The following is a 23,967-nucleotide window of genomic DNA, read 5'->3' on the forward strand; positions in this document are numbered from 1 at the left end:
ATTTTGATATGTTTTAATTTAGATATGGTAAATATTATTTAGTTTAAACTAAAATATTTCAATTAATTGATTATTCATAATCAATGCAGAATGTACTCAAAATATGCAGATAAATCTTAAATATTTTCCCTCTTGATTTTGTTTTGTTGTCATGCCAAATAATGCAGAAGCTCATGTTTCTTTCAGTTTCCTTTCAAAGACATACTCCAGATAAAACTTTAAAAGATGCTATGCAACTTCTGACTATGTGTTAGTGAGTTGGATCACTTTGTTTCTAAAGAAAATAGTCTGCCTTAAAGAAACATATTGCTAAATCTGCTGAGAAACTGGAAGCTTTTATGCTATGTTACCTGGTGACTTCATTGCTATAATTAAAGCTACCCAAAAATGAAAAGGGATGGTTAGAGGCAAAGCACGCTCTGTCTGCCAAGTGGGGGAAGATCTGACAGCTGGGTAAAAAATGTGCAATTTGTCTGGTTTGTTGTTTGAGGTGATAAATTTAAGAAAAACTAAGAGTTTCTAGTAGCTAATTTAGAAATTCACAACTATTAAGGTAAATTAGGGTAATTAGGATAAGGTGTTTTATATGCAAAATATAAATATTTTGAGTCTTAACTATAGGACAAAAATTTAGTTATACAGCCATGTTATGGATGTTTTCAATGAAAAGTGTAAAACCATTAGTGTGCTATTGACCAACACACTGTTATACTGTAAATGGCAACTATAGCTGCATCCAGAAGTAATGTTTCAGTATTGCTTTAAAAATTAGTATAGTAGTAGAAGTAAGAACAAAATAAATCCATGTATTGCATACGTGAATTCTTAGGCAAAACAAGATGAGTACCACATTGTCTTTTCCACTTCACTGGACAGATGGGACTTAGATAGAAACTTAGTGGAGTCCTGTTTTATTTTTCCTGTTGTTGGGCTTTTTTCGTTTCGTTTTTTATTTTTAAAGTGCTGATTCTTTGGCAGTATTCCCCACCCCAAATTCCATGGAAACCGTTCTTGTGATTCAGGGCTAGTTTATCTCCAGTTATTGTCCCCTCGCTGTCCCTGTGGTGAATCGGTGCTTAAAGTTAATACAGTCTTGTGCTTTGTCTTCACACACTGCCCCCCCACCCCTTCAGTCCACTTGGGCACTGGGAAAAGGCTGTAGGGGGCAGAGAAGCAGCACTGAGGTACAGAGCCTCCGGATCTCAAAAATTTGCTGATTTGGGGAGCTGAACGGATTCTCAATTGTACCACAGCAAACTTTGCTCCCTCTCCCCTGCACTCAAGGGAGGAACAATGCTACGTAAACTTAAGGAGATTCACCTCAGAGAGTTTGCAGTCTACTATGTGAAATCTGTACCTTTAGTTCAGGGGTGGGCAAGGGCCACCTCGGGCTTGCAGAACCGTATGGAGGGCCGGGTAGGGAAGGTATGTGTACACTGCCCACGTTAGAGCGCAGCTGTGGCAGTACTGTGATGTAGCCAGCATAGATATACTTTATTGCCAGGGGAGAGTTCTCCTGGCAATTAAAAAACCCTACCTCGAACGAGTGGTGGTAATTTTATCACTGGGAGTGCGGCTTCCGGTGATAAAGCGCTTTCTATACTGGTGCTTTTCAGTGTGTTTTTTCACACCCCTGCACGACTGAAGTTTTAGCTCTGGAAGCGGCAGTGTAGACACAGCCATCCTGGGTTTTGAACTAGGAAGAATAAACCTTCCCAGCCTATTTGGAGCCAGGCAAGGGGTATTGCCCAATTAATAGCTTCTCCATTGTTTCCTCAGGGACACTTGGTATTCTCTTGGACTGTACCTTACCTCAGTGGTTCTCAGCCTTTTTTTAACGAGGAACCCCTAAACTTAAACAGACAAACCTGCAGATCCCCCAAACCCCCTCATTATTTTGTTTCTCATTATTTGTTTCTTTCATGTTATTTTAGTAGTTATCACAAATATTACTATAGAGAAATTATTATTATTTTAGCAGATCAACAAAAAACACATCAAATTAAAATATTGACAGTTTACCTGATATTAATGATAAATTACAGCATTGCTAGGTGTTATATGGGAGTATTGGAGGGATGTATGTTTACTAGCAGAGGGTATTTGGGAAAGGACTGGAGGAGCGCTTGTACTGCGAGGGGATATTTGGGGGAATGCTGGGGTGATGTACTGGGAGTGGTATTAGGGAGTGCTGGAAGGGTGGGTGTACTGGGAGGAGTATTTGGGGGTGCTGGAGGGGGTACCTGCAGCCTCTCACTCGAGGTGGGAGGCAGTGTTGCACTCCCTGTCATGGTGGCAGTGCGGCTAGCCCAGGTTTGGGACACAGTGCCAGCCCATCAGTGCCTCCCTGCAATCTTCTCCCCCTCCCCTGGCCCAGCCAGGCTCTGAGGCCCCGCAAGAGGAGCTTGCCGTCTCCACTTACCTGACGGGCCTGGGTGGGCAGGATCCAGCAGCTATGGTTGCAGGGGAGGGACCAGAGGCAACTGGAGAGGAATGTTCCAGATATGGGGGCTAGGCCAGCCTTGCATGGCAGGACTTGGGGAGGAAGTGCCTCTTCCAACCCCTGACTCACTTCAGTGGGCGTTCTGCAAAGCCGGCATTGGGAAGTGCTGGGACTGCAGCAGCAGGGAAGGAGAACTAGCTCCATGTAGCGGGGCTGGGGACCTCAGCCCACAGCCAGCCATCCTGCTGCTTCCTTCCTCCCCGCAATGCACAGACACATGGTGAGTGCAGTCGCTAGGGGGAGCTGCTGCCTCCTCGCTGCTTGGTGTCCAGAGGCTTTGCCCATTCCCATTGCTCTGGGGGGGCAGAGTTTGTGGAAGCCCCACTGGATGGGTCTCCTCTAGAGTTGCCAGGTGTCTGGTTTTCGATAGGAATATCTGGTTGAAAAGGGACCCTGGCGGCTCTGGTCAGCACCGCTGACAGGGCCACTGAAAGTCCAGTTGGCGGTACAGCAGGATTAAGGCAGGCTCCCTGTCTGCCCTGGCTCCACATGGCTCCCAGAAGCGTCCAGCATGTCCCTACGGTCCTTAGGTGCAGGGGCAGCCAGGGGGACTCTGTGCACTGCCCTCACTCTGTGCGCTGGCTCCGCATCTCCCATTGGCTGGGAACCTCTCAGAGGTTTCCGGCCAATGATTCTGCAAGCGCACAGAGCCCCCGGCCACCTCTGCACCTAAGAGCCAGAGGGACATGTCAGCCGCTTCCGGGAGCCACCTGAGGTAAGTGCAACCTGGCCGGAGCTTGCATCCCAAACCCCCTCCCGAGTCTCAACCCCCAGCCCTGAGCCCCCTCCTGCACCCTAACTCTCCTGGAGACCGCACCCCACATCTCATCCTGCACCCCTGCCCCAGCCCTGAGCCCCTCCTGCACTCTGAACCCCCCCGGCCCACAGCCCCTCCTGCATCCAAACTGCCTCCCTGAGACAGCAGCCCGCACCCCAACCCCCTTCCCCAGCCCCGTCCTGCACCCCAAACACCTGCCCCAGCCTGGTGAAAGTGAGTGAGGGTGGGGGAGAGCGAGTGCAGAGGGAAGGGGAATGGAGTGAATGGGGAGTGGGGCCTCAGAGAAGGGGCTGGGCCTCTGGGGAAGGGGGCAGGGCAAGAGTGTTCTGTTTTGTGCGATTGGAAAGTTGGCAACCCTAGTTTCCTCGGAAGGCAGAAAACTCGGGGGTGGGGGGCGGGATGTGAGCCCGCATGGTTCTCCCCCCTTTGGCCCCCCATGCGTCACCTCTGGGAGGGACCAGTCAGTTCACAGACCCTCTTGATTATACTGGCAGACCCCTAAGGATCCCTGGACCAGGGATTGAGAACCACAGCCTTATATTACTGTTGCTTCCTTTCCTGTTTGTTTTCCTCCAACAGCCTCCTTTGGTTTAACACCTTACAGTCAGGGAGGATAATATCACACAGGTTAACTGAGATGCATCTGATATTCATAAAATACACATAACTTAGTCATTTTCCACACTTATCCAAGCCCATGACTTGACTTGGATTTTACTAATTGAAAATAGAGTTCAGTCTAATAATGTTAGCCTTACTTGGGTGTCCTGGAGACTAGCTGAGGCATGTCAGTGTGATTAGAATCATCTGCTGCATTTGCCCTAAATGAGAATTATTCTCTCTCAGTAGTGGATAATAGCAGTTGCTTTCTAAAGCTGAGATAAAGGTACTTAGGTTTGTCTGAAGATCCACCTGATTTTCTTATGTGTGGTAGTGCTTGAAGTCCAGAGACTGAAAGATGTTAGGTTCGACCTGATATGTGTACCAATATATTGAGGCAAGAGACAAGGAACAGAAAAAGTTAAATTTGATTTCAGAGTAGTCTTGGTCTGCAAGCATTGTTGACTAGAATAATAACTACAGCTTTCCAAGGAGAAATATTGTTTCTTGGTTCAGAATGGGCTTTCATAAAACAGTGTGGAATGAGTTTTCAAGTTATTTATTACCAAAGTATGCGAGAAATGGAAGAAAATGAAGAAGGTTCTAATGGTGATAGTTTTATAGATGTTCTTGTTGCTACAAGAGAATGAAAAAACAAAACACTAATGAAATAAAAAGGTGAATGCAGTTACATAGAAAGCAAAAAAAAATTAGTTGGATTGTAAACCCTTTGGGAAGGGGATCATATTTTTGCTCTGTGTTTATACAGTGCCACAATGGGACCCTAGCTGCAGGGTGCCACCACAATAGAAATTGTGTTCTGCCCTGTAGATAAAAATAAGTTAGTGATAAATAAGAACTAACTTGGATTTGTCAAGACCAAATTGTGTCACGTCATACCAGTTTCCTTCTTTGACAGGGTACTGGCCAGTGTTCCCTCTAATTTTTCCCACGCATGTGCGGAATAAATTTTGTTACGTGCACCAATATGGAGGTGATGTGTGACGCATCACCTCCATATTGATGCACATAACAAAATTCATGAGGAGGGGGTGAGGGATTCGGAGTGGGGGGGCTCAGGGCTGGGGCAAAGGGTTGGTGTTGGGGTGGGGGGTGAGGACTCTGGCTGGGGGTGCAGTCTCTGGGGTGGGGCCAGGGATGGAGGGGTTTTGGGTGCAGGAGGGGGCTCTGGGCTGGGGCAGGGAGTTGGGGTGCATGAGGGGTGAGGGCTCTGGTTGGGGGTGTGGGCTCTGTGGGGGGCGGGGATGAGGGGTTTGAGGTGCAGGCTGCCCAGGAGCTGTGGCGGGGAGAGAGGACTCCCCCCCCCCCCCCCAGCTCGCTTTCCTCACAGCAGCACCTGGGCTGGGGCGGGAGAGGCGCCTCTCCCCCAGCCGCCACAAGTCCGGGGCAGGTGCTGTGGTAGGTTGGTGCTGGGGCTGGTGGGGAGAGGCGCCGTGGCAGGGCTGTGCTGGGAGGGAGGCATCTCTCCCCATCCCAGCACTGAGCCCCTCTGCGGGGCTTAAGAGGCGGCTGCACAGCCATAACGGGAACTTCGGTACCCGCCTTGTGAATAGGGGGGATGCAGTAGATGTGGTATATCTTGATTTTAGTGAGGCTTTTGATGCAATCCAACATGGCATTCCCATAAACAAACTAGGGAAATGTGGTTTAGAATAGATGAAATTATGTAATCTGGGCGCACAATTGGTTAAAAAACTATACTCAGAGTAATTGTCAATATTGTCAATATTTTGCTGTTAAACTGAGGGGAACATACCTGGTGGCATCCCTCAGAAGACTGTCCTTTATCTGGTACTATTCAATATTTTCATTAATGACTTAGATAGTGGAGTAAAGAGTTTGCTTATAAAATTTGCAGATGACACCAAGCTGGAACGGGTTGCAAGCACTTTGGAGGAGAGAATTAGGATTCAAAACAGCATTCACAGTAGGAGGCAATAGTACTGGAGAAAAGGACCAGAGAGTTAGAGTGGATCACAAATTCAATATGAGTCAACTATGTGATGCAGTTGTGAAAAAGGCTAATTTGGTGTGTATTAACAGGGGTGTTGTATGTAAGACATAGGAGGTAATTGTTCCACTATAGTTGGCACTGATGAGGTCTCAGCTGGTGTACCGTGTCCAGTTTTCGGGACCATGCTATAGAAAGATGTGGATAAATTGGGGAGAGTGCAGAGGAGAGCAACAAAAATCATAAAAGGTTTAGAAAAACCTCACCTATGAGGAAAGGTTTCAAAAAATGGGCATATTTAATCTTGAGAAAAGATGAGGGAAGGGGGACTTCATACCAGTCTTCAAATATGTTAAGGACTGTTATAAACAGGACGGTGATCAATTGTTCTCCATGTCCACTGAAGATAGGACAAGAAGTAATTGGCTTACTCTACAGCAAAGGAGATTTAGGTTAGATATTAGGAAAATCTTTCTTACTATAAGGATGGTTAAATACTGGAATAGGTTACCAAGGAAGGTTGTGAAATCCCAGTTATTGGAGGTTTTTTAATAACAGGGTTACACGAACATCTGTCAAGGATGGTCTAGGCTTACTTGGTCCTGCCTCAGCACAGGGGGCTGGACTAAGTGGCCTCTCCGGGTGCCTTCCAGTCCTTCATTTCTCTAATTCTGTGGTTCTTTAATTAAATAAGTGCTTGCCATTGAGTGAGTACACCATTATGTAATCAGTTTTAAGAATGGGGAAAAGAAAGAGGGGGGGAGAGTTGCAAGTTGAAAATGACAAAAGGCTATTGAAAAGTGCATATTCCTCAGAATAACAGTAAATGTTCTGTTGCTGTCGAAGAGACAAGGTGAGTGCCAAGGTGGATCAACTTCTGTTGGTGAAAGACAAGCTTTCAAGCTTACACAGCTTTACAAGCTTTCAAGCTTCTCCTTCAAATCTGGGAAACTAACTCAGAGTGTCACAGCTAAACACAAGGTGGAACAGAACCGTTGCTATCAAGACATTTAGTTCTTTTGCCCAAGACAGGAAAGAGATCTACATCTACAACTTCTACATTCCAGTTATAGGCATGTTTTAATGAGACAGCACTAAATTTGTATTAGAGAATTCTGTGGTAAGAGAAGTTACAAACACAGATGAGGGAAAGTTTAGAACTAATAGATTTGTCCCAATAGCTCATGGAGCCGTAGATGGGAAGGACCTAGCTAGTCATTCTCTGTGGTATAATAAATTACTCAGATTGTAAGCTCTTTGAGGGACCATCTTTTTGTTCTCTGTTTGTACAACACCTACCACAAAGGGCTCCTAGGTGCTGTGGTAATATAAGTAATACTCTCTGGAGTCAATAGACAGGACAAGGCAGCGTGGACAGGTAATTGAAGCAGGGGACTGGAAGTTAGGATCTCATTCATTGGGCATGTCTATACTATAGTCATATACTATATATACATATATATAGTCACTATACTATAGACTGTTTACAGTACAGCTGCATAGTTATGGTGCCGTACCTATGCTGCTGTAACCCTGTGGTGTAGACACAGACTACAGCGACTGAAGGGGTTTTTCTGCCACTATAGGAACTCGACCTCCCTGAGCATTCTTCTGTTGCCTTAGCTGCATCTGTGCCAGGGCTTAGGTCAACATAACTATGGCTTTCAGGGGGGTGGATTTTTTTCACACCCGTGACCACAGTAGCTATGTCAACTTAAGTTTTAAGTGTAGACCATGCCTCAGCCCATTCTCTTACATGTGTTTTTACCAAACAAAAGCCCCCTAGTATGCACACACAGCCCTCAAGGCACGTGCATATTTGTGCCTTGAACCTGTGCTTGTTTACTTGGCTAAGGGGGGAGGGTCGGTTAAAGCTTGGACTGTGCTTTTGCTTAGGCTAGAACCCATCCACTTTGCAGTGAGGAAGCAGGCAAGATCATTTGAGTGCTGATAGTCCTCCAATGCCCTTCCCACAGTTCCTTTTGAGAGACAGACAGGTTCTTCCACAGTTAACACAATTGCTTGGGAAAGAATCCTAGAATGTCTCAGAACAAATAACCGTGGATTATGCCCTGACACACGTGGGCGAGTGCGGAAATAGTGAGGATGCAGGTAGGGCTTTGCTGTGGGAATGCTCATACTAAGGCTAGACTAACACAAATATTCAGTCCGGGATGCCAATTGTCCGAGCTAACTGTGGAATGTAGACATACCCATTGTGTGGCTTCAGACAAGACACTGAGTCTCTCTGTACTGAAGTTTCTCCATCTGTAAAATGGGGATAATATTTAATTAACTAACTTCATAGGGGTATTGTGAGGCTTAATGTTATACTTTTTGAAGTTAAAAAGCATTATATAATTACTGATTATCATGACTCACGTGGACCAGGAACTCATCTCCAATTTAGAATTATGATGTCTGGGGAATTAATTAAATTCATAGCTTACTCAAGTATAGTTTTAATTATAAATAGAGCTAAGTGGCAAAAAATAACATCTTACCATCAACAAAGAAATCACTCTTCTGAAAGTCTGAGAAATATGAAGACTTCTCTTAAATGGAAAGGCAAATGCTGTGACCCTGTTGCCACCAGTACAGGCTGCTGTGTAGCTACCCGTCCTCCAGGGAAGTAGCTGGCTACCAGTAAGAGGCATTTTACATTTTCAAGACTCTTTGCTGCTAGGCTCCCAATTTCTTCTGCAGTCATGATTATTCTATAGGGTGGATTTGATTTAAATCATGATTTAAATCACTAGTCAGGAAGACTCAATTTAATCATGGTTTTCCACATAAAAGTGCATTCTGGTTGGTTGTTATAACCTTAGTACATATCCTTCACAACTCAGAGAAGGATGTAGGGGGCTTGATAAAGTAAAGTTTTTAAGTCGGTATCAATATTAGTTCTTGTTTTTTTTTCCCCAGAAGACTATTCTAGGGGTAGTCTTCATAAATTTAAAATGCATAACTTAACTGAAGGAAAATTAGGAGGAAAAAATTAAGAAGTGAAATGTTATTTCTCAGAAGGATATTCATCCTTATGTTATAGGAGTAGCCTGACAAATAGGGTTAGAAGAAATAATTCTACCTCAACAATATTTATTAAAGGTCATGAAAGAAAGATTATTTAAAGAAGGTAAATGTGGCTGTAATTCCACATATGTTAACTGGGGTTCAATTATGTTTTATTGGTTAAAGCACAGGACTGGGTTGCAGATTTTGCCACAGACTTTTTGTGATCTTTGGGAAATCACTTAACCTATCTGCCCTCAGTTTCCTCATTTGTAAAATGAAGATAACATTTGATTCATTACAAGGGTAATGTGAGGATTAATTCTTTCAGAGTTTTGTAAAACACTTTGAGGCCCTAGAATAGGAAGGACTATGTAGAATTGCAAAGTATCAATTTCAGATAGGCTAGTGTGCCATTTTTCATGCACAGTATTTTAAAGAATTAGAACAGACTTTCAAACTATCAGAACTAAAAAACAGTGCTTTATACCTCTTGAAACAGCTTGGATTTCCAAAACATTAACAATGAATGTTGATAGCTCATGAGAGGTAAGCAGTTAAAATCATGTCTGAACCGAAGAGACTTTGCAGGGAAGCAAGGTACTAATCAGAATGGTGTGACTTTTCAAGGTCTGATATGTCATAACCTGCCAGAGTTAGAAATGCTTCAATAGACTAGAACTTATACTTTACGAATTAATAAATGGTTGAAGCACTGGTCTTGGACTAAGAACATAAGAACGGCCATACTGGGTCAGACCAAAGGTCCATCTAGCCCAGTATCCTGTCTTCTGACAGTGGCCAATGCCAGGTGCCCCAGAGGGAATGAACTGAACAGGTAATTATCAAGTGATCCATCCCCTGTCGCCCATTTCCAGCTTCTGGCAAACAGAGATTAGGAACACCATCCCTGCATATTCTAGCTAATAGCCATTGAAGGACCTATCCTCCATGAATTTATGTAGTTATTTTTTGAATCCTGTTATAGTCTTGGCCTTCACAACATCCTCTGGCAAGGAGTTCCACTGCTGCCTATTAAGTCCTCATAGAGGGAATTTCAACCCGTCTGCCTCGGGCAATATTTGAAAAGGACTGAAATTATTTCCTGTTCTTTAAAACAAATAAATTATTTCTTGCTTGATCTTTGTCTGATTTCCCTTCACTTAAACGGGTCAAGGGAACGATCATTACAAGTGTGATCATAGACCCATAGACTTTAAAGCCTGAAGGTACCATTGTAATCATCTAATCTGACCTTGTGTACATTGGAAGCCACAGAACCACGCCCACCTGCTCCATAGACTCATAACCTCTGGCTGAGTTACTAAAGTCCTCGTATTATGATTTCAAAACTTCAAGTTACAGCGAAGTCACCATTTACTCTAGGAGGGATTTTATAGTACTCTATACAGGAAGGTTGTTACCCTTCCCTTTATATGTAGGACAGTGCTCCACTCCAGGTGTTGATGTGTCCCTGCGTGTTCGCTCAGAGATTTTTACAGCAGTATTGGTACCAGTTGCATATGCGCAGAGCGTACCTTAATAGTATGCGTGCGCGACTGGTCTCCTCAGTCCTTCTCTACCGTTCCCGGCCTGAGTCGGAGCTCAGCAGACTTGTTAGAGAATTTCTTCTCTCCCTTGTTCAACTTTTTTCCCTTTTAGTTTAGCTTACCAGTAATAGATAGGTACCCTTTTTCCCTTCTCTTCTCTTCTTTTTTTTTTTTTTTTTAAACAAAAACAAAAAAACCCTTTTTTGTTCCTGTCAGCGCAGCTGCTTCCAACATGCCTGGCTCTCCTGGCGTCAAGCGGTGCTCTAACTGTAATGATGCCATCCCTCTTTCAAATGGCCACTCTAAATGTATTAAATGTTTGGCGGAGTCCCACGTCCCCCAAAATGCGCCCACTGTAGCAAGGTGAAATCCAGGGCACGCAAAGACAGGGAGCTGCAGTTAAAACTGCTCCTGCTGCAAAAATCTCTTGGACCAGCCTCGGACCCGGGCTCAGACTCTACTATCCGTGGCAGCCCCCCTGCTTCAAAGAGACAAAGGAAAACTTTAAAAAAGCATCGGTCTCTCTCACTCGCAAAGGGTATTCGCAGGGACAAGCCTTCTCCAGGTACTACTTCCCTCCCTGTGCTCCCCCGGCTGAGTACCTTTGATGCGCCAGGCTCCTCTGGTGCCGTGCGAAACTTCCCTGCGGCTGCGGTGGTCACACTAACCCCTGGTGCTGAGGCTTCAGGCTTTCAGTTGCCTGCCTCTCTCACTGCACCATTTGGCACCCCAGTGGAAGCAGTGCCGATGTATACTAGCCTGCCTGACCCGCCACAGGCTCTTCTCGCTCTCCCGGCACCATCAGCCTTTGAGCTAGCCGGCAGTGACAGGATGCTCGGGACACCGGTGCAGAGGAATCCCTCCTCACAACAGATTCCTCTCGCTCAGCCCTCCCCTCACAGGGGCACTGCAGCACTGCAATTCACACACTTAAGGGACCTCCTGGTGTCACCTAACTTGCAGTCACCCCTGCTTAACACCTACTTCTCTCTGGACACACAGGCAAGGTCCGCACAGCTTTTCTCCAGTGATGAGGAATCGGGGCTGCAGGGAGAATTTTCACCTTATCAGATCTCCTGTCCACAGACCCCAATCGAGAGGTCATAGAAAAGCTGCCTTGTCTTACTCCGAGGGTTCTGCCCCATGGTGCATGAACCCCTGGATGGCACCACCCATGCCCTTCCCACCACAGTGGCAATATTGGGCTCCATGGGCTCCTTATACTTGGGACCACACTCGTTATACCATTGCAGCTAGGCATGAGACCAGCTCAGTACCACCAGCTGACGACCCTGCCACTGACTCCAGACACCCCTGTCACAACTGCAAGAGCAAGCACAGCCTGCCTCTAACCCAGTAGAACCAGTTGTTCCGCCTGTTGAAAGGTTTGGGATGTTGCTTTTTACAATCATTTTCTGTACCTCTAACCACTCTGCCATGCAGTTTTTATGGTGCTTTATTGCCAGAGCCTTTAGGAACACAGATCTATATTGGCCAGGCTAATAAACTGCTGTAAGCACAAAACACACTACGTACTATTTGTGTATGTTTCACACTCGTATATATTTAGAACCTGTAATGCTTGCTTCTATAATTTTTGCTGTTGTCAGCAGGAATTGTTGTGGTTTGTATACTTTCTCTCTCGTATCTCCTTATCCTTCTATTGGTTATCCATTACTCTCTCCATATTAAACAGCAGAAGTAAAGAATAGACCAGGGCAGTTGTGTTCCTAACAAGATGTTGTCAAAAAGGACCAGCTCTCCTTCTTTATACACACAAGCAGAGTACGGTTTCCTGGGACAACAGGTGAATAGCACTGTTAGGAGGTAGCGTATATTGAGGTGTAGGTTAAACTCATGCTTATTGATTTTGGTGTGAGACCTGGAAACTGGGAGGGCTTTTTGGAAAACAAAAATGATGGAGGTTGAGATCCTCTGCCCTGTATTCTTCGTAGAGATGTGCTTAAGATATGAATATCGCATAACTAAGATATGTTTTATGCAAGATGGGTCACGTGAGGTATCATTGGAAAGGTTATGATTTACTGAATATGATTATCCTATTTGTATGCGTGTATCATTTCTGTATCTGAAGTTTAGGAATATTGACTATAACAATTACAACTGTGTTTTCACCTGGGGAACAACCACCAGACAGTATGCAAACAGCCTGAATGGGTCATTGGGGGAACAATAGGTCTTTGAAGATGCTCATCTCCCTCCTTCCTGAGAAGTTTCCTGGGATGCTGCTTTGGCACTGCAGGGTCAGGTGATCATGTCACCTGGTACTGGACAACATCTTGGACTTCTAGTGTTTTTCCATTAAGAGGGGGTTGGGGTCAAACTGGGAAACAAAGGATTCCCATCATGCATATCCTGTTTAAGGCTGGGAAGTGAGCTAATCTTGGTTCTTCTCCATTGGCTCCCTGCCCAAGAAGGAAAACTGCTGAAAACACCTGAAGAAACAAAGGAACTAAGCTGGGGCGGCCAAGGGCTGAGCCCAGGCAAGAAAGGTCTAGCCTGTGAAAGGAATACCTGGAGATTTAAGCTACAAGCAGTACAGTTTACCTTCAAGAAACTCTGCGACCTGCATAAAACAACATTTAGGGTGATGATTTGCTACTATTAACCAGTTAATTTAGTGTATTAAGTTTAGGTTGTGTGTTTTGTTTCATTTGCTCAGAAATCTGCTTTGAACTGTGTGCTATCCATTATAATCACTTAAAATCTACCTTTTGTAGTTAATAAACTTGTTTTTGTTTGTTCTAAAACCAGTTTGTGTCATTCATAAGTGGAGGGTGCGGGGGGGAGGCAAAAAACTGAGCATATCTTCCCCCACATTGAGGGAGGGGGCGGATTTCATGAGCTTAAGCTGTATAGATTTCTATGCAGTGCAAGACAAAATATAATTTTGGGTTTGCATCCCAAAGGAGGTATGCACTTGAGTGCTGGGCAATCCCCGAGGTGAGTCTTCCCACACACAGCTCATCTCAGTGTCTGTGTATCTTTCTGCAGCTGGGTGTGTCCCTGCCTGTGTGTGTGTGTGCTGGAGAAGGCTTGAGGGCCTGGCACAGCAGGACAGGGTGTGGGAGTCCAGGCTGGTGGAAAGGGTGGGCTCAGTGGGACCCCAGTATATCAGGTGGCACCCTGGAGTGGGGGGAGGGGGAGCAACCTGTCACAGAGGGATCCCTGCAAAGAGTTAAGTACGTTCCCAATTTTGAAATTGGAGCAGTACTTACAAAATTTCAAAGCACTGGAAGTATTGTATAGACTTCCAAAGCAACTTGCTGAGTGTCTTACTAAAGGAATTATTTTTTCAAACTTGTTTTTCAGTGGGCAGGAGGAATTATTTGAGGGACAATAGAATAGTTTTATGGAAACTTGATAGTGAATTATGAGCTAATTTTTAGGATTTTTTATTACCTTTGGTGATGGTTTTGGTGTTTTCCTTGAGAATTTTGGCCAGGTTTCAGATTGGGTGAATGAAAATTGAGATTGAATGAAAAGTTCCCCCAAATAAAAGATTATCCCACACTTGGCCATGTTTTTAAAAATAAATTTTAATATCTGCGTTCTGCTTAGTAACTTCTAACCATTGCTTATCCGTCCCGTATGCATATCCCATTCCTTCTAGGGTGGAATTAGGTGCTGTGAAAATCCACCCTCTTGTTATAATCTATATAACACAACACAAAGAACAGGTGTTATAATTATGACAAATGTGTAGACTAACCGAAGAGGTAATTGTCAGTTTGGGATGGCATTGTTTTATATATAATTTTTTTTCAAGGTTAAGTGAAATTATATGCTATCAAGTTTAAAAGATAACACAATTTCATCACTTCTTAGAACAAAAGTAGTTTTTGTTTTAAAGTAACAATTTTGATTTTGCGCTGTTGGGGAGAAGTAGCAAAAGTCCTGCAGTTGGCAGCTGCAATGCATTAGCCTTCTGAGAGCCTTTAAACAACATTATTTATTTACCAGTGAACCAAGGAAATACTTGGTTCACACAAAGCAGCATGAGCAACATGCTTCCTGCATAAGCTGTGAACAATCAGCAGTGGAAGGAAGCTGCTGTGCCCCGGCTTTCAAAAACCAGCGTAGCTTGTTTCAAAGCAGGGTATAAGACAAGCCAGATGGTGAACTGATTCAGCTAAGACTTACACATCTGGGAAGAAAGTTTGTGTTTCAGAAGTATTCTTGCCAAAGAGCGCAGGGTGTGTCACTGAAGCTCGTGATCTAATTTTCTCTTAAAAACAAAGGTTTAATTTCCCAATTGACAGACTTGTTTATTTTTAAATATTTTCATTGTATTATTTTTTAGGAGGACCAAACATGTGGGCTATCACCTCTGAAGAGCGAGCAAAGCATGACAAGCAGTTTGAGAGCCTTAAACCCATAGGAGGATATATTACAGGTTAATTTATGTTATACGTTAACTTCTGTGTGCGTTAAAGTACCTGTGTAAAACAGTTTGAAAACCTTCGTCCTTGTTCAGCTGTTCTTTTGCTGTATGACTGATAGCTATGCTGTTTGACCATAAAGCATAAGTTTTTATTATGAACTCTTTCAGTCACAGGCTTATAAACTTTGTTTCATCTTAAATCTGGCATAGAATGTCTCTGCAAAAGGGGATATCCTTCTTATTAACCTCTGCACTAATGCAGCCAACCACCTTTTGATGTCATCCCTTCCAGTTCCATAAGCTAAGTAGAGTTAGGCCAGGTCAGTGCTTGGATGGTAGGCTGCCAAGGAAAATTTTTTGAAGTTGCTGCAGCAAATGACATTGGTGATTGAGGAAGTAGCAGTCTTCCCTCTGAATGGTGTTGAGGGACACTGTGTTGCTGGAGTTTTAATGCTTTCATATGAGATGTAAAATTAAGGTCCTGACAACTTGTGTTCATTAAAGAGCCTATGGAATTTATCACAAGTAGCTGAGTATTAACGTCTGTGCCTTCCCCAATTCCAATTTGGGTAGTTGCATTCTACCTACCTGTGTTCTTCTGGCATTTTCAGTTGCATTGAACATTTTCTTCTCCTAAAATGTTGGGTAGTGGTGCTGTTCATTGTTAAAAATCTGCTGTGTTCCATCCCAGAGAAGGCTGGAATTCAGTGGTGAAGGATCACTTACGTGTTTGTAACATACTTTGAGATAAAAGGCGCATTGTGAATGTAAGATTATTTTTTCCTACATAAACACGAATGCTAAATCTTGAAAACTGACTAATGTGCATACACAAATTTTTTTTGTTTTACTGTGCATGTATTTAACAGTGTGATCCATACTGAGTGTGAAACTTGGTGTGGATTTGCATAAAAAATCATATCCCTTCCTGGAAATATTGAGTAATAAAAGTCTGTCTAGAATTGTGTGTTATGTACAGAATGGGGTTTATTTTTAAAGTTTTATCCAGAGATGGAAGAGATAGTAGAGGACCAAATTAGACTGAAATAAAAAATATATACTGTTCTCCCCCTCACTGCCACCACCAACAAAAAAGCAGTCAACGTGGCTGAGACTGAATATTCCATCGTTTACATTGTATCATTGTAAGCTCTTGGCTGCTGTTGATTTGTGACTTATAAAACAGCTATTTACATCTCATTTTACCCACTTCTTGGAGCCAAGATTACAAAGTCCATTAGTACATGCAAACTGCCATCACCACGAGCTTGTTACATAATTCTAAATTTTCAAAAGAGCTCAGCACCCAACATGCTGAGCTCTTTTGAAAGTTTTGGCTTTACAATAACGTCGGAGATATTTATTAAAGTATTAATACAAGACTTGTTTTTTTCTTCTTTTATCACAGGTGATCAAGCACGTACCTTTTTCTTACAGTCAGGTCTACCATCATCAGTCCTAGCTGAAATATGGTAAGGCTTTTAAAAACAAATTTAATATAATATAATATAATTAATTAATATATGATTGGAGATTCTTGGCTCACTTGTATAGATTTTGGTTTGTTTTATGTTGCCAATTGAAAGACCACTTTCCAACTACATTATATAAAAGAGTCAAACAAGAACGGTGCCTGGACTCACTTATTTCAATATATACTTGTCATTATATTTAAGCTTTAATCTCTGTTATAATAGTGGAAGAAATTAAACTGTAATGGAACTTGAGTGAAAAGGAATGTGGAGGTATAAAAAACAAATAATGACAGACAGCCTTGATTGCATTTCTTACATAATTAGTGGTTTAAGGGACTACAGTACATGCACACTTTAGGACCTGATCCTGCAATTAAGACTCATTGTGGCTCTGCTTAGGTGAATAGGTCTGTCTGAGCAGATCTGATTACAGGATAGTGGCCACACTTGCTTTTCTATTCAAGCATTTGATCCTACTCACAAAATTCAAATTGGTCGACCATGAGCACTGTCACAAGGATTAAAAACTGGCTTTAGTATTGCAAACAAAGGGTAATGATAAACAGCAGGATATCAAATTAGGGGAGACATCTGGTGGAGTGCTGCAAAGTTCATTGTTAGGCCTTACATAACATTTTAAATAACATGGAAAAAGAGAGAAACAATAGGTTAATGAATTTCCTGGTTGATACTAAACTGTATAGTATTTGAAACACCAGTAGAGTCACTAGGGAGGTTTGAAATATGGACAAGAAATAATAAAATGAGACTGAGCTTGGGGGAAAAATGCTTGCTAATAAATTGGGAGTGGAAAATAGCCCAAACACAGGGAGAAACCTGGGAAGACATAAATCCTAAAGTTGTATGCTTGGGTTATAGGTAGTAAATTGCATTTAATATTATTATGTAACATCATCATCTTCCTTGCATTAATTCCATCAAATAGGGTCTGCTCTCCAAGTCCTCTCCTCCAAAGTGCTCTGTTCAGTGCTGTATATTATACCAGGTGCTAACGTGTCTTTCTTTATAACATCCCACCACTTCTTCTTGAGTTGGCATCTCTGTTTCCTTTAATCTTGATCTGTTGGACTCTCTTATCTACATAGTTGTCAGGACTGTGCTTGGCATGACCAAATCATCTGAACCTGCAGTCCCTCATTTTCATTCATTTGAGGACTTACAGTGTTAGTTTATGGTAAATTTTTACGACCAGCTTCGAACCTGACGCCAGCCCTTCTCCTTTTTCAACCAGGCCTGGGATTGGCTATGGCAGAGTTACTATAATGTAAGATAGCAACTGAAAAAAGCCACTGGAGTTTTAGTCCACATAGGAAGAGACATCAGCTCATGAAATAGGGAGGTAATAATCCCTCTTTGTGATTTCTGAGTGCACACCAGAATATTGCGTTTTGTCCTGGGCATTTCATTGTTGGAAATATGCAGACACACTAAAGGAAGTTTAGAAAAGAGACCTGTAAAGTAATTAAGGGTGTAGTGGAACTGACTCATGAGGAAACATTAGGGTATATATATATGTGTATGTGTGTATGTATATAATATGTAATATCTATCTATCTTGGCAGATGATGAATGAGATATGTAAGCGAATAAGATACATTTACAAATATGTAAAGGGTGTAAATACAAAAAAAGTATAGGAATTCTTTTTCATGATATGTTGGGATATATGGGAACTAGGAGCAATGGAATGAAATTAAGAAAAGGGAAATTTGTTAAGTATCCGGAAAAGTTTCTGACAGTAAAATTTATTAGATTCTATGAAGTAGTCTTCCAAGGAAAGTGGAAGTTTTTGGGAATATTCTCACAGTGCATGAGCTGTCCATTGTATTTATTCACTGTTTATAATATTCAGTTTGGGAAGGTGCCACGAGAGATGTGTGAGTGTGTTAAAATTGAAAAATAAAATTCACATACTAATTGAATTCTACATAGTGATCCATAAGTATGTAGGTATACTATGTAACTATATTAAGGATTTTTAATAAGTGCCATGCTTTAGTCTTTTGAATTAATCTCTTCATTTAATCTTCATTTAATGTGATCTATTTGTCTAGTGCTGAGCCATAATTGATGCAGTAAATGTTGCACACAGGGCATGAAGGTACTACTGTGCCAAACAGTCTGCTAGTTTCCTGGGCACTGAGTGTTTAATGTATGATACTTTTAGAAATTGAGTCACATAAGAAGATGCCAGATGGTCTGTATTAGCATATATAAACAAAAACAACTCTGCGCAAAAAAGTCAAGATCTACAATTTTCTAAGGCAGGGGTGGCCAACCTGAGCCTGAGAGGGAGCCAGAATTTGCCAAAGAGCCACAGTAATACATGAGCAGCTCCCCATCAGCTCCCCCCAGCTCCCAGCGCTTCCCACCCACCGGCAGCCCCGCCAATCAGCGCCTCTCCCTCCCTCCCAATCAGCTGTTTTGTGGCATGCAGGAAGCTGGCGGGGGGAGCGGGGGATAGGGGAAGGAGCGAGGGCATGGCAGGCTCAGGGGAGGGCCTGGGAAGGGGTGGAGTGGTGGCAGGGCCTGTGGCAGAGCCAGGGGTTTGAGCAGTGAGCACCGCCTGGCACACTGGAAAGTTGGCACCTGTAGCTCCAGCCTCAGAGTCTGTGACTATACAAGGAGCTGCATATTAACTTCTGAAGAGCCACATGTGGCTCTGGAGCCACAGATTGGCCACCTCTGTTCTAAGGGTTTTCACATTGTGGAAGGTCATTCATAACTTTCTGTAAAATCAATATCAGGTTAAACTACAAAAGATAGCAGGAAATAGAATAATAAGGCAATAAATGAAATTATATAAGCACTCAGTTTTGAGTGAGAAAATTAATGTTTCCTTCCCCCCTGTTTTTTTAAGGGCTCTTGCAGACCTGAACAAAGACGGGAAGATGGATCAACAGGAATTCTCCATAGCTATGAAACTCATCAAACTAAAATTACAAGGTCAACACTTGCCTGTGGTCCTCCCACCTATCATGAAGCAACCTCCCGTATTCTCTCCGTTAATTTCTGCTCGCTTTGGTACTTATGAATATTTAATACATTTACTGTTGTTGAGAGAGTCACCAAAAAACAAAAAGAAGTATTGAGGGTACATTCATATTTATATCTAACAGATGAGATCATTTGACTAAAGAAACAATGATTGCAAAAGGGATACCCTGATCTAAAGAGCTTTGCAAAAAAATTTCTCTGAAGCTGTTAAAGAATTATCCTTTAATTTTGGCTGTTTGTTGCTTATTAGCTGCCTACAATGTAATTCACACAGGAGTACCTGACTAAATCATTACATTTTTGGCTTGTAAAATGCATGAAAACTGTTCTTACGTGTGACCTACAGGCTGTCCCCTTGACCTAGAACTCCTTTTCCTTCTCTCTCAAAGATGCTAACTTCTGCTCTTTTAGAATTATGCTTTAAAACTAAAGCTAGGCAAATATTTAAAATCTCTCAAGGAATAGTTTTATTTGAAACATTTTTGAAGTTCATCAAATGATTCAATTAATAGTACTCAATCAGCTCTACTTCAATATTTATTTTCTCTTTAGCTTATGATTTAATCTCTCTTAGTGTATTCTGGGATTCTGTGTATGCATGATGTTGTATATTGTGAAGCATTTATAAACCAAATAATGTCTGCCAGACTACAAATATATTTTATGCATCCAGGTATGTGTACAGATTATAAAAGTATGTGTATACATGTATCTATTCCACAACTGTTCTTAATTATTTGACTAGCTCTAAAGTGTGTATGTACGTATATTTTCACAAGTATAGACACTTGTAAATATGTAGCGTTGATAGCCATGTGATGAATTGCAGAGCCATGCAAAAAATATCACGCATTGTTTACCACCTCACCCAGCATTCTGCCCGTCGATCCATTTTCCCCAGTATTCATTAAATAAATGATGCCAGTGCCCTGAGTAACTTCCAACAGCTTCATTTGGGGGGAAAAAAAAATCCATTAGCTAGAGACGTTTCCTTATTTTCACCAAATATGGAATTTCTCCTTCAAGAATACTGCGGACAGAGGCTCAGGACAAGCAGGATTCAGTCCTGCAACAGCGACAGCTTTTCTGTACATAAATTGTCACAACTTTAAAGTCCGTTACTTTATGTCCCCGAGGGGCTAGAAGTACGAGACTTTTAGAGAAGTCATTATAGGGTGGGTATTGGAAACGGTAGCTAAATATATTTTGAGCACATGTTGTTTGTTTCTTCATTTGTGCTTTCTTCTGCATGCAGCATACTCTGTGGCTGGAAAGCTTGAATGAGAGCCGTTCAAAGTGTGGAGAAAAATAGATCTTATAATTGAATGTAAACATACATTTTAGAGTATGGGCACCTCTGCACGTTGACGGTCTCCTGCGTTGAGTGTGTATTGCATTTACCAGGCACAATGGATCCATTCTTAGTTGAGGCCTTTGGATGATGCTGCAGCATTAAATGTTTAATAATAGTTATTTCATTTCTCCTTTAGGAATGGGTAGTATGCCAAATCTGTCCATGCCAACATCTGTGCCTACAATCGCACCTTTAGCTCCCATGTCATCGTTGACCGCAGTGACTTCGATTCCTCCCTTGATTATCTCTACGCCTCTGATGCCTTCTATCAGTACATCATCATTGCCAAATGGAACATCCAGTCTCCTTCAGCCTTTACCTATGTCTTTCTCTTCAAGTAAGTACAACCCAGTAAGATACTCAATTCTGGATACACTAATCTAATTCTTAGTGTAGATTATTAACTTGTATCCATTTATTTTTCTTTTTTGTTTCAGCATTGCCTCATCCTGGTTCTTTCAGTCCCATGGCAGGAGGGTTTGGTGGTACTAATATACAGAAGGCACAGTCTCTGATCGATTTAGGATCTAGTAGGTATGACACTTAAGACTTAAAATGTCATGTCTTAGACTTTAGTAACAAATGCCTTTTTAAAAAATTGCAATATAACAGTTCATATTTACAAGCAGAAAAATAAGGAGATGTGTGAACAGCATATATACATGATATTTCTGAACATTGATACAGATCTAGGCGATAAATGCAACAAGAGATTAATTTGTGTTTGGATATGAGCAGTTGAATAACATTGTCAGTAAATGTAACAAACATACTCAAAGTGGGAGGGAGGTTCAGAAAGAATGGAATGAAGCGGTGTTAAATAAACAGAGGCAAAACATACAGTCCAAGGATTAGGTGTTATGGAAGCTATGTTAATATTGCAACATGTTCTTTTCTGAGGAAGTTATGTATACAAAAGTTGTCTAAAAGATTATCTATTGCAAACATTTATCTCTGAGGTCATTTTGCAAGTAATGGAGATCATAAATCTTTGTGATCACCTTCCTTATTTGTGCCAAAAGTGTTTAAAGTAAAAGTTTGGTCTCTTTGGCTGTGTCTATATTATCTTTTCTCTGCTAGAGTTCCTCACTATTGCTACAGACAGATAGCTCCACTGTAGTACTGCTGTAGACAGGGCTTCAGGCATCTAATGATGTTATGATCATGATGTTGGTTAACATTCAGAGCAGGTTTATGTAATGTAGTGTTTGAAAGGTTTAGTACAAATCAGCACTCTCACTCTTGCTACCTCCAATGACTCTGAACCAGTGGTAGCAGCAGTGCAAAATTTTAGGGGGAAAAGGTATCGTTCAGGTGAGGCTTTTTGGTTTAGGGTATTGGCAGCAAGGAGTGACTTTAGAAGCTGCAGATGTTTTGTTTTGTGGATGAGTCAGTTCACTGGTTGAATTTTTCATACATTCATGGTTTCATTTTTTGATTTAATTCATGTCTTCACTTAAATTTGCTACTCGGTCATTGTCCTTAGCCCTCAGTGTCCTGCTGTAGGCTTTTACAGGTCTTGGGATGTGTTCCCCCTGCCTTCCATAACTACTGGATTTTTATTAATATGTCTTGATGTTTTTCCCCATATTTTTCTTAAATACTACTCCGTACAAGTTCTTCAACATGTTTTGTAGACATTTTACTTGAATGCAAAGACTGTGTTTCAGTATGTTACATTTTTCATTTCAGTGCTCTAAATAAACACTCTGTGCTGCATGTAATAAGCGTGTAATTCCTCTTTTTTAGTTGGATAGTAGAGATGAAAAACAGGGTTTTAAAATTCTTTAATGTTTCTGTTATGATAGAGAGCAGAGAGAGGATTGGGGCCTCATTGTGCTAAGTGCTGCACAAACCAATAGGGGGAGACAGCCCCTGTTCTAGGGAGCATACTATCTAAAGCTTGTTTATTAAACAATGGAATTTAGAATAATGTATTTTTGTCTTTTTAACATTTATATTGCAGTTCAAATTCTTCCTCCACCACTTCACTAACTGGGAATTCACCTAAGACTGGATCCTCAGACTGGGCAGTTCCTCAGGCCTCCAGATTAAAATACAGGCAGAAATTTAATAGTCTTGATAAAGGCATGAGTGGATACCTATCAGGTGAGTACAGCATTTGGACTGAAAAAAAAAGAGTTTTCTAATTATTAGAACTGAAAAGATTAATGATGAAATCCTTTGAAGTTAATCTGAATTTTACAACTGACTTCAATGGAGCCTGGATTTTATCCTAAGTAACCGTACGTTTTTCTAATCTTTAGGTCTGAGTCTTACCGAGACACAAAACTGGCTTATAAAAGTGTCACTATATGGGATAACTTGTTGTTCAGCTTTTATGTGTGTGTTAAATTTAAAGAATTCCTATATTATGCTACACAAGACAATCTCACTTTACTAATCTGTAAACGAAAGCTTGGGTATGTCCTGCAGGTCTGCACTAAATTTGAACTTTGCTGGTTTCAAAGTTTGTGCTTCAGAGTCTCCTACCCAGGTGGACTTATCTTTACTCTGCTCTCTTGTTTTGGGGGATATTTTTCAAAACTCCCCCAGTCAACTAAAACTTTGTTTAACAACATTTCAGATGACACCAAGACCATCAAATGTAGTAATGCAAACCTAATCTTGTTCTTGAATACAAGTTCATACAATGAGCCAAGAGCAAATGTTTAAAGGGCAGAATTGTGTTAACATCTCTTTTGACGTGAAAGGCTTTTTGTTGTTGTGTTTTGGGGGGTTGGTGGGTAAGTGGGTAAGTGTATCTGTTGGGGGATGAATAAATAATACTTTTCTTTTAGACTTTTAGCAGTCCTCCCTAAAAGTCTATCAGACATGCTACAGCCTATATATTAAGCACTCTTTTGTGGTTTAGATCAGTGCTTCTCAAGCTATTTGATGTGGGGGACCGGCAATTTTTTTTTCCAGTGAGCGCGCAGACCAGCAGCCGATGGCCGGTCCGCAGACCACCACTTTGAGTAGCACTGGTTTAGATGGCTTCTAAACCCTTTAAACTCCTTTAATGGTACAGAAAAGATGAGACCTGTCATTTAACCAAAACCTCTTCTGTGTAGCAGTTTTCAGTCCGATTCAGTTTTTGATTCACCTTGCATCTGTGCTTCCGTTACTCAAGAATTAAAGCTATACTGCAATCTTCGTTATAAGGAAGAATATGCCTAACAAAGAAGAAAATGGGCTGAAACTGTTGGCAACAATGTACTGATTACCTTGCTCCATTGCATTGAGTAGAGCTCAGCCTGTATACCTTTTACTGAGAGACAAGGTGGGTGAGATAATCTC

General features: G+C 41.9%; 1 protein-coding gene across 4 annotated transcripts in view; it reads left to right on the forward strand.

Annotated features, from left to right (window-relative positions):
* Positions 1-23,967, forward strand: part of ITSN2 (intersectin 2) — a 126,884-nt gene that overhangs the window by 15,882 nt on the left and 87,035 nt on the right. For all 4 annotated transcript variants that reach the window (XR_013345545.1, XM_077812448.1, XM_077812446.1 and 1 more), the window contains exons 3-8: positions 14,740-14,832; positions 16,229-16,292; positions 19,177-19,340; positions 20,804-21,004; positions 21,105-21,201; positions 22,634-22,776. Coding sequence is in view for 3 of the 4 variants with exons in the window: in XM_077812448.1 (XP_077668574.1) it covers positions 14,740-14,832; positions 16,229-16,292; positions 19,177-19,340; positions 20,804-21,004; positions 21,105-21,201; positions 22,634-22,776 (762 nt within the window). In the remaining variant the exon portion in view is untranslated. The remainder of the gene's footprint in view (positions 1-14,739; positions 14,833-16,228; positions 16,293-19,176; positions 19,341-20,803; positions 21,005-21,104; positions 21,202-22,633; positions 22,777-23,967) is intronic.

This window comes from Eretmochelys imbricata, chromosome 3 (genome assembly GCF_965152235.1).
Source record: "Eretmochelys imbricata isolate rEreImb1 chromosome 3, rEreImb1.hap1, whole genome shotgun sequence".
NCBI classification, from domain to species: Eukaryota; Metazoa; Chordata; order Testudines; family Cheloniidae; genus Eretmochelys; species Eretmochelys imbricata.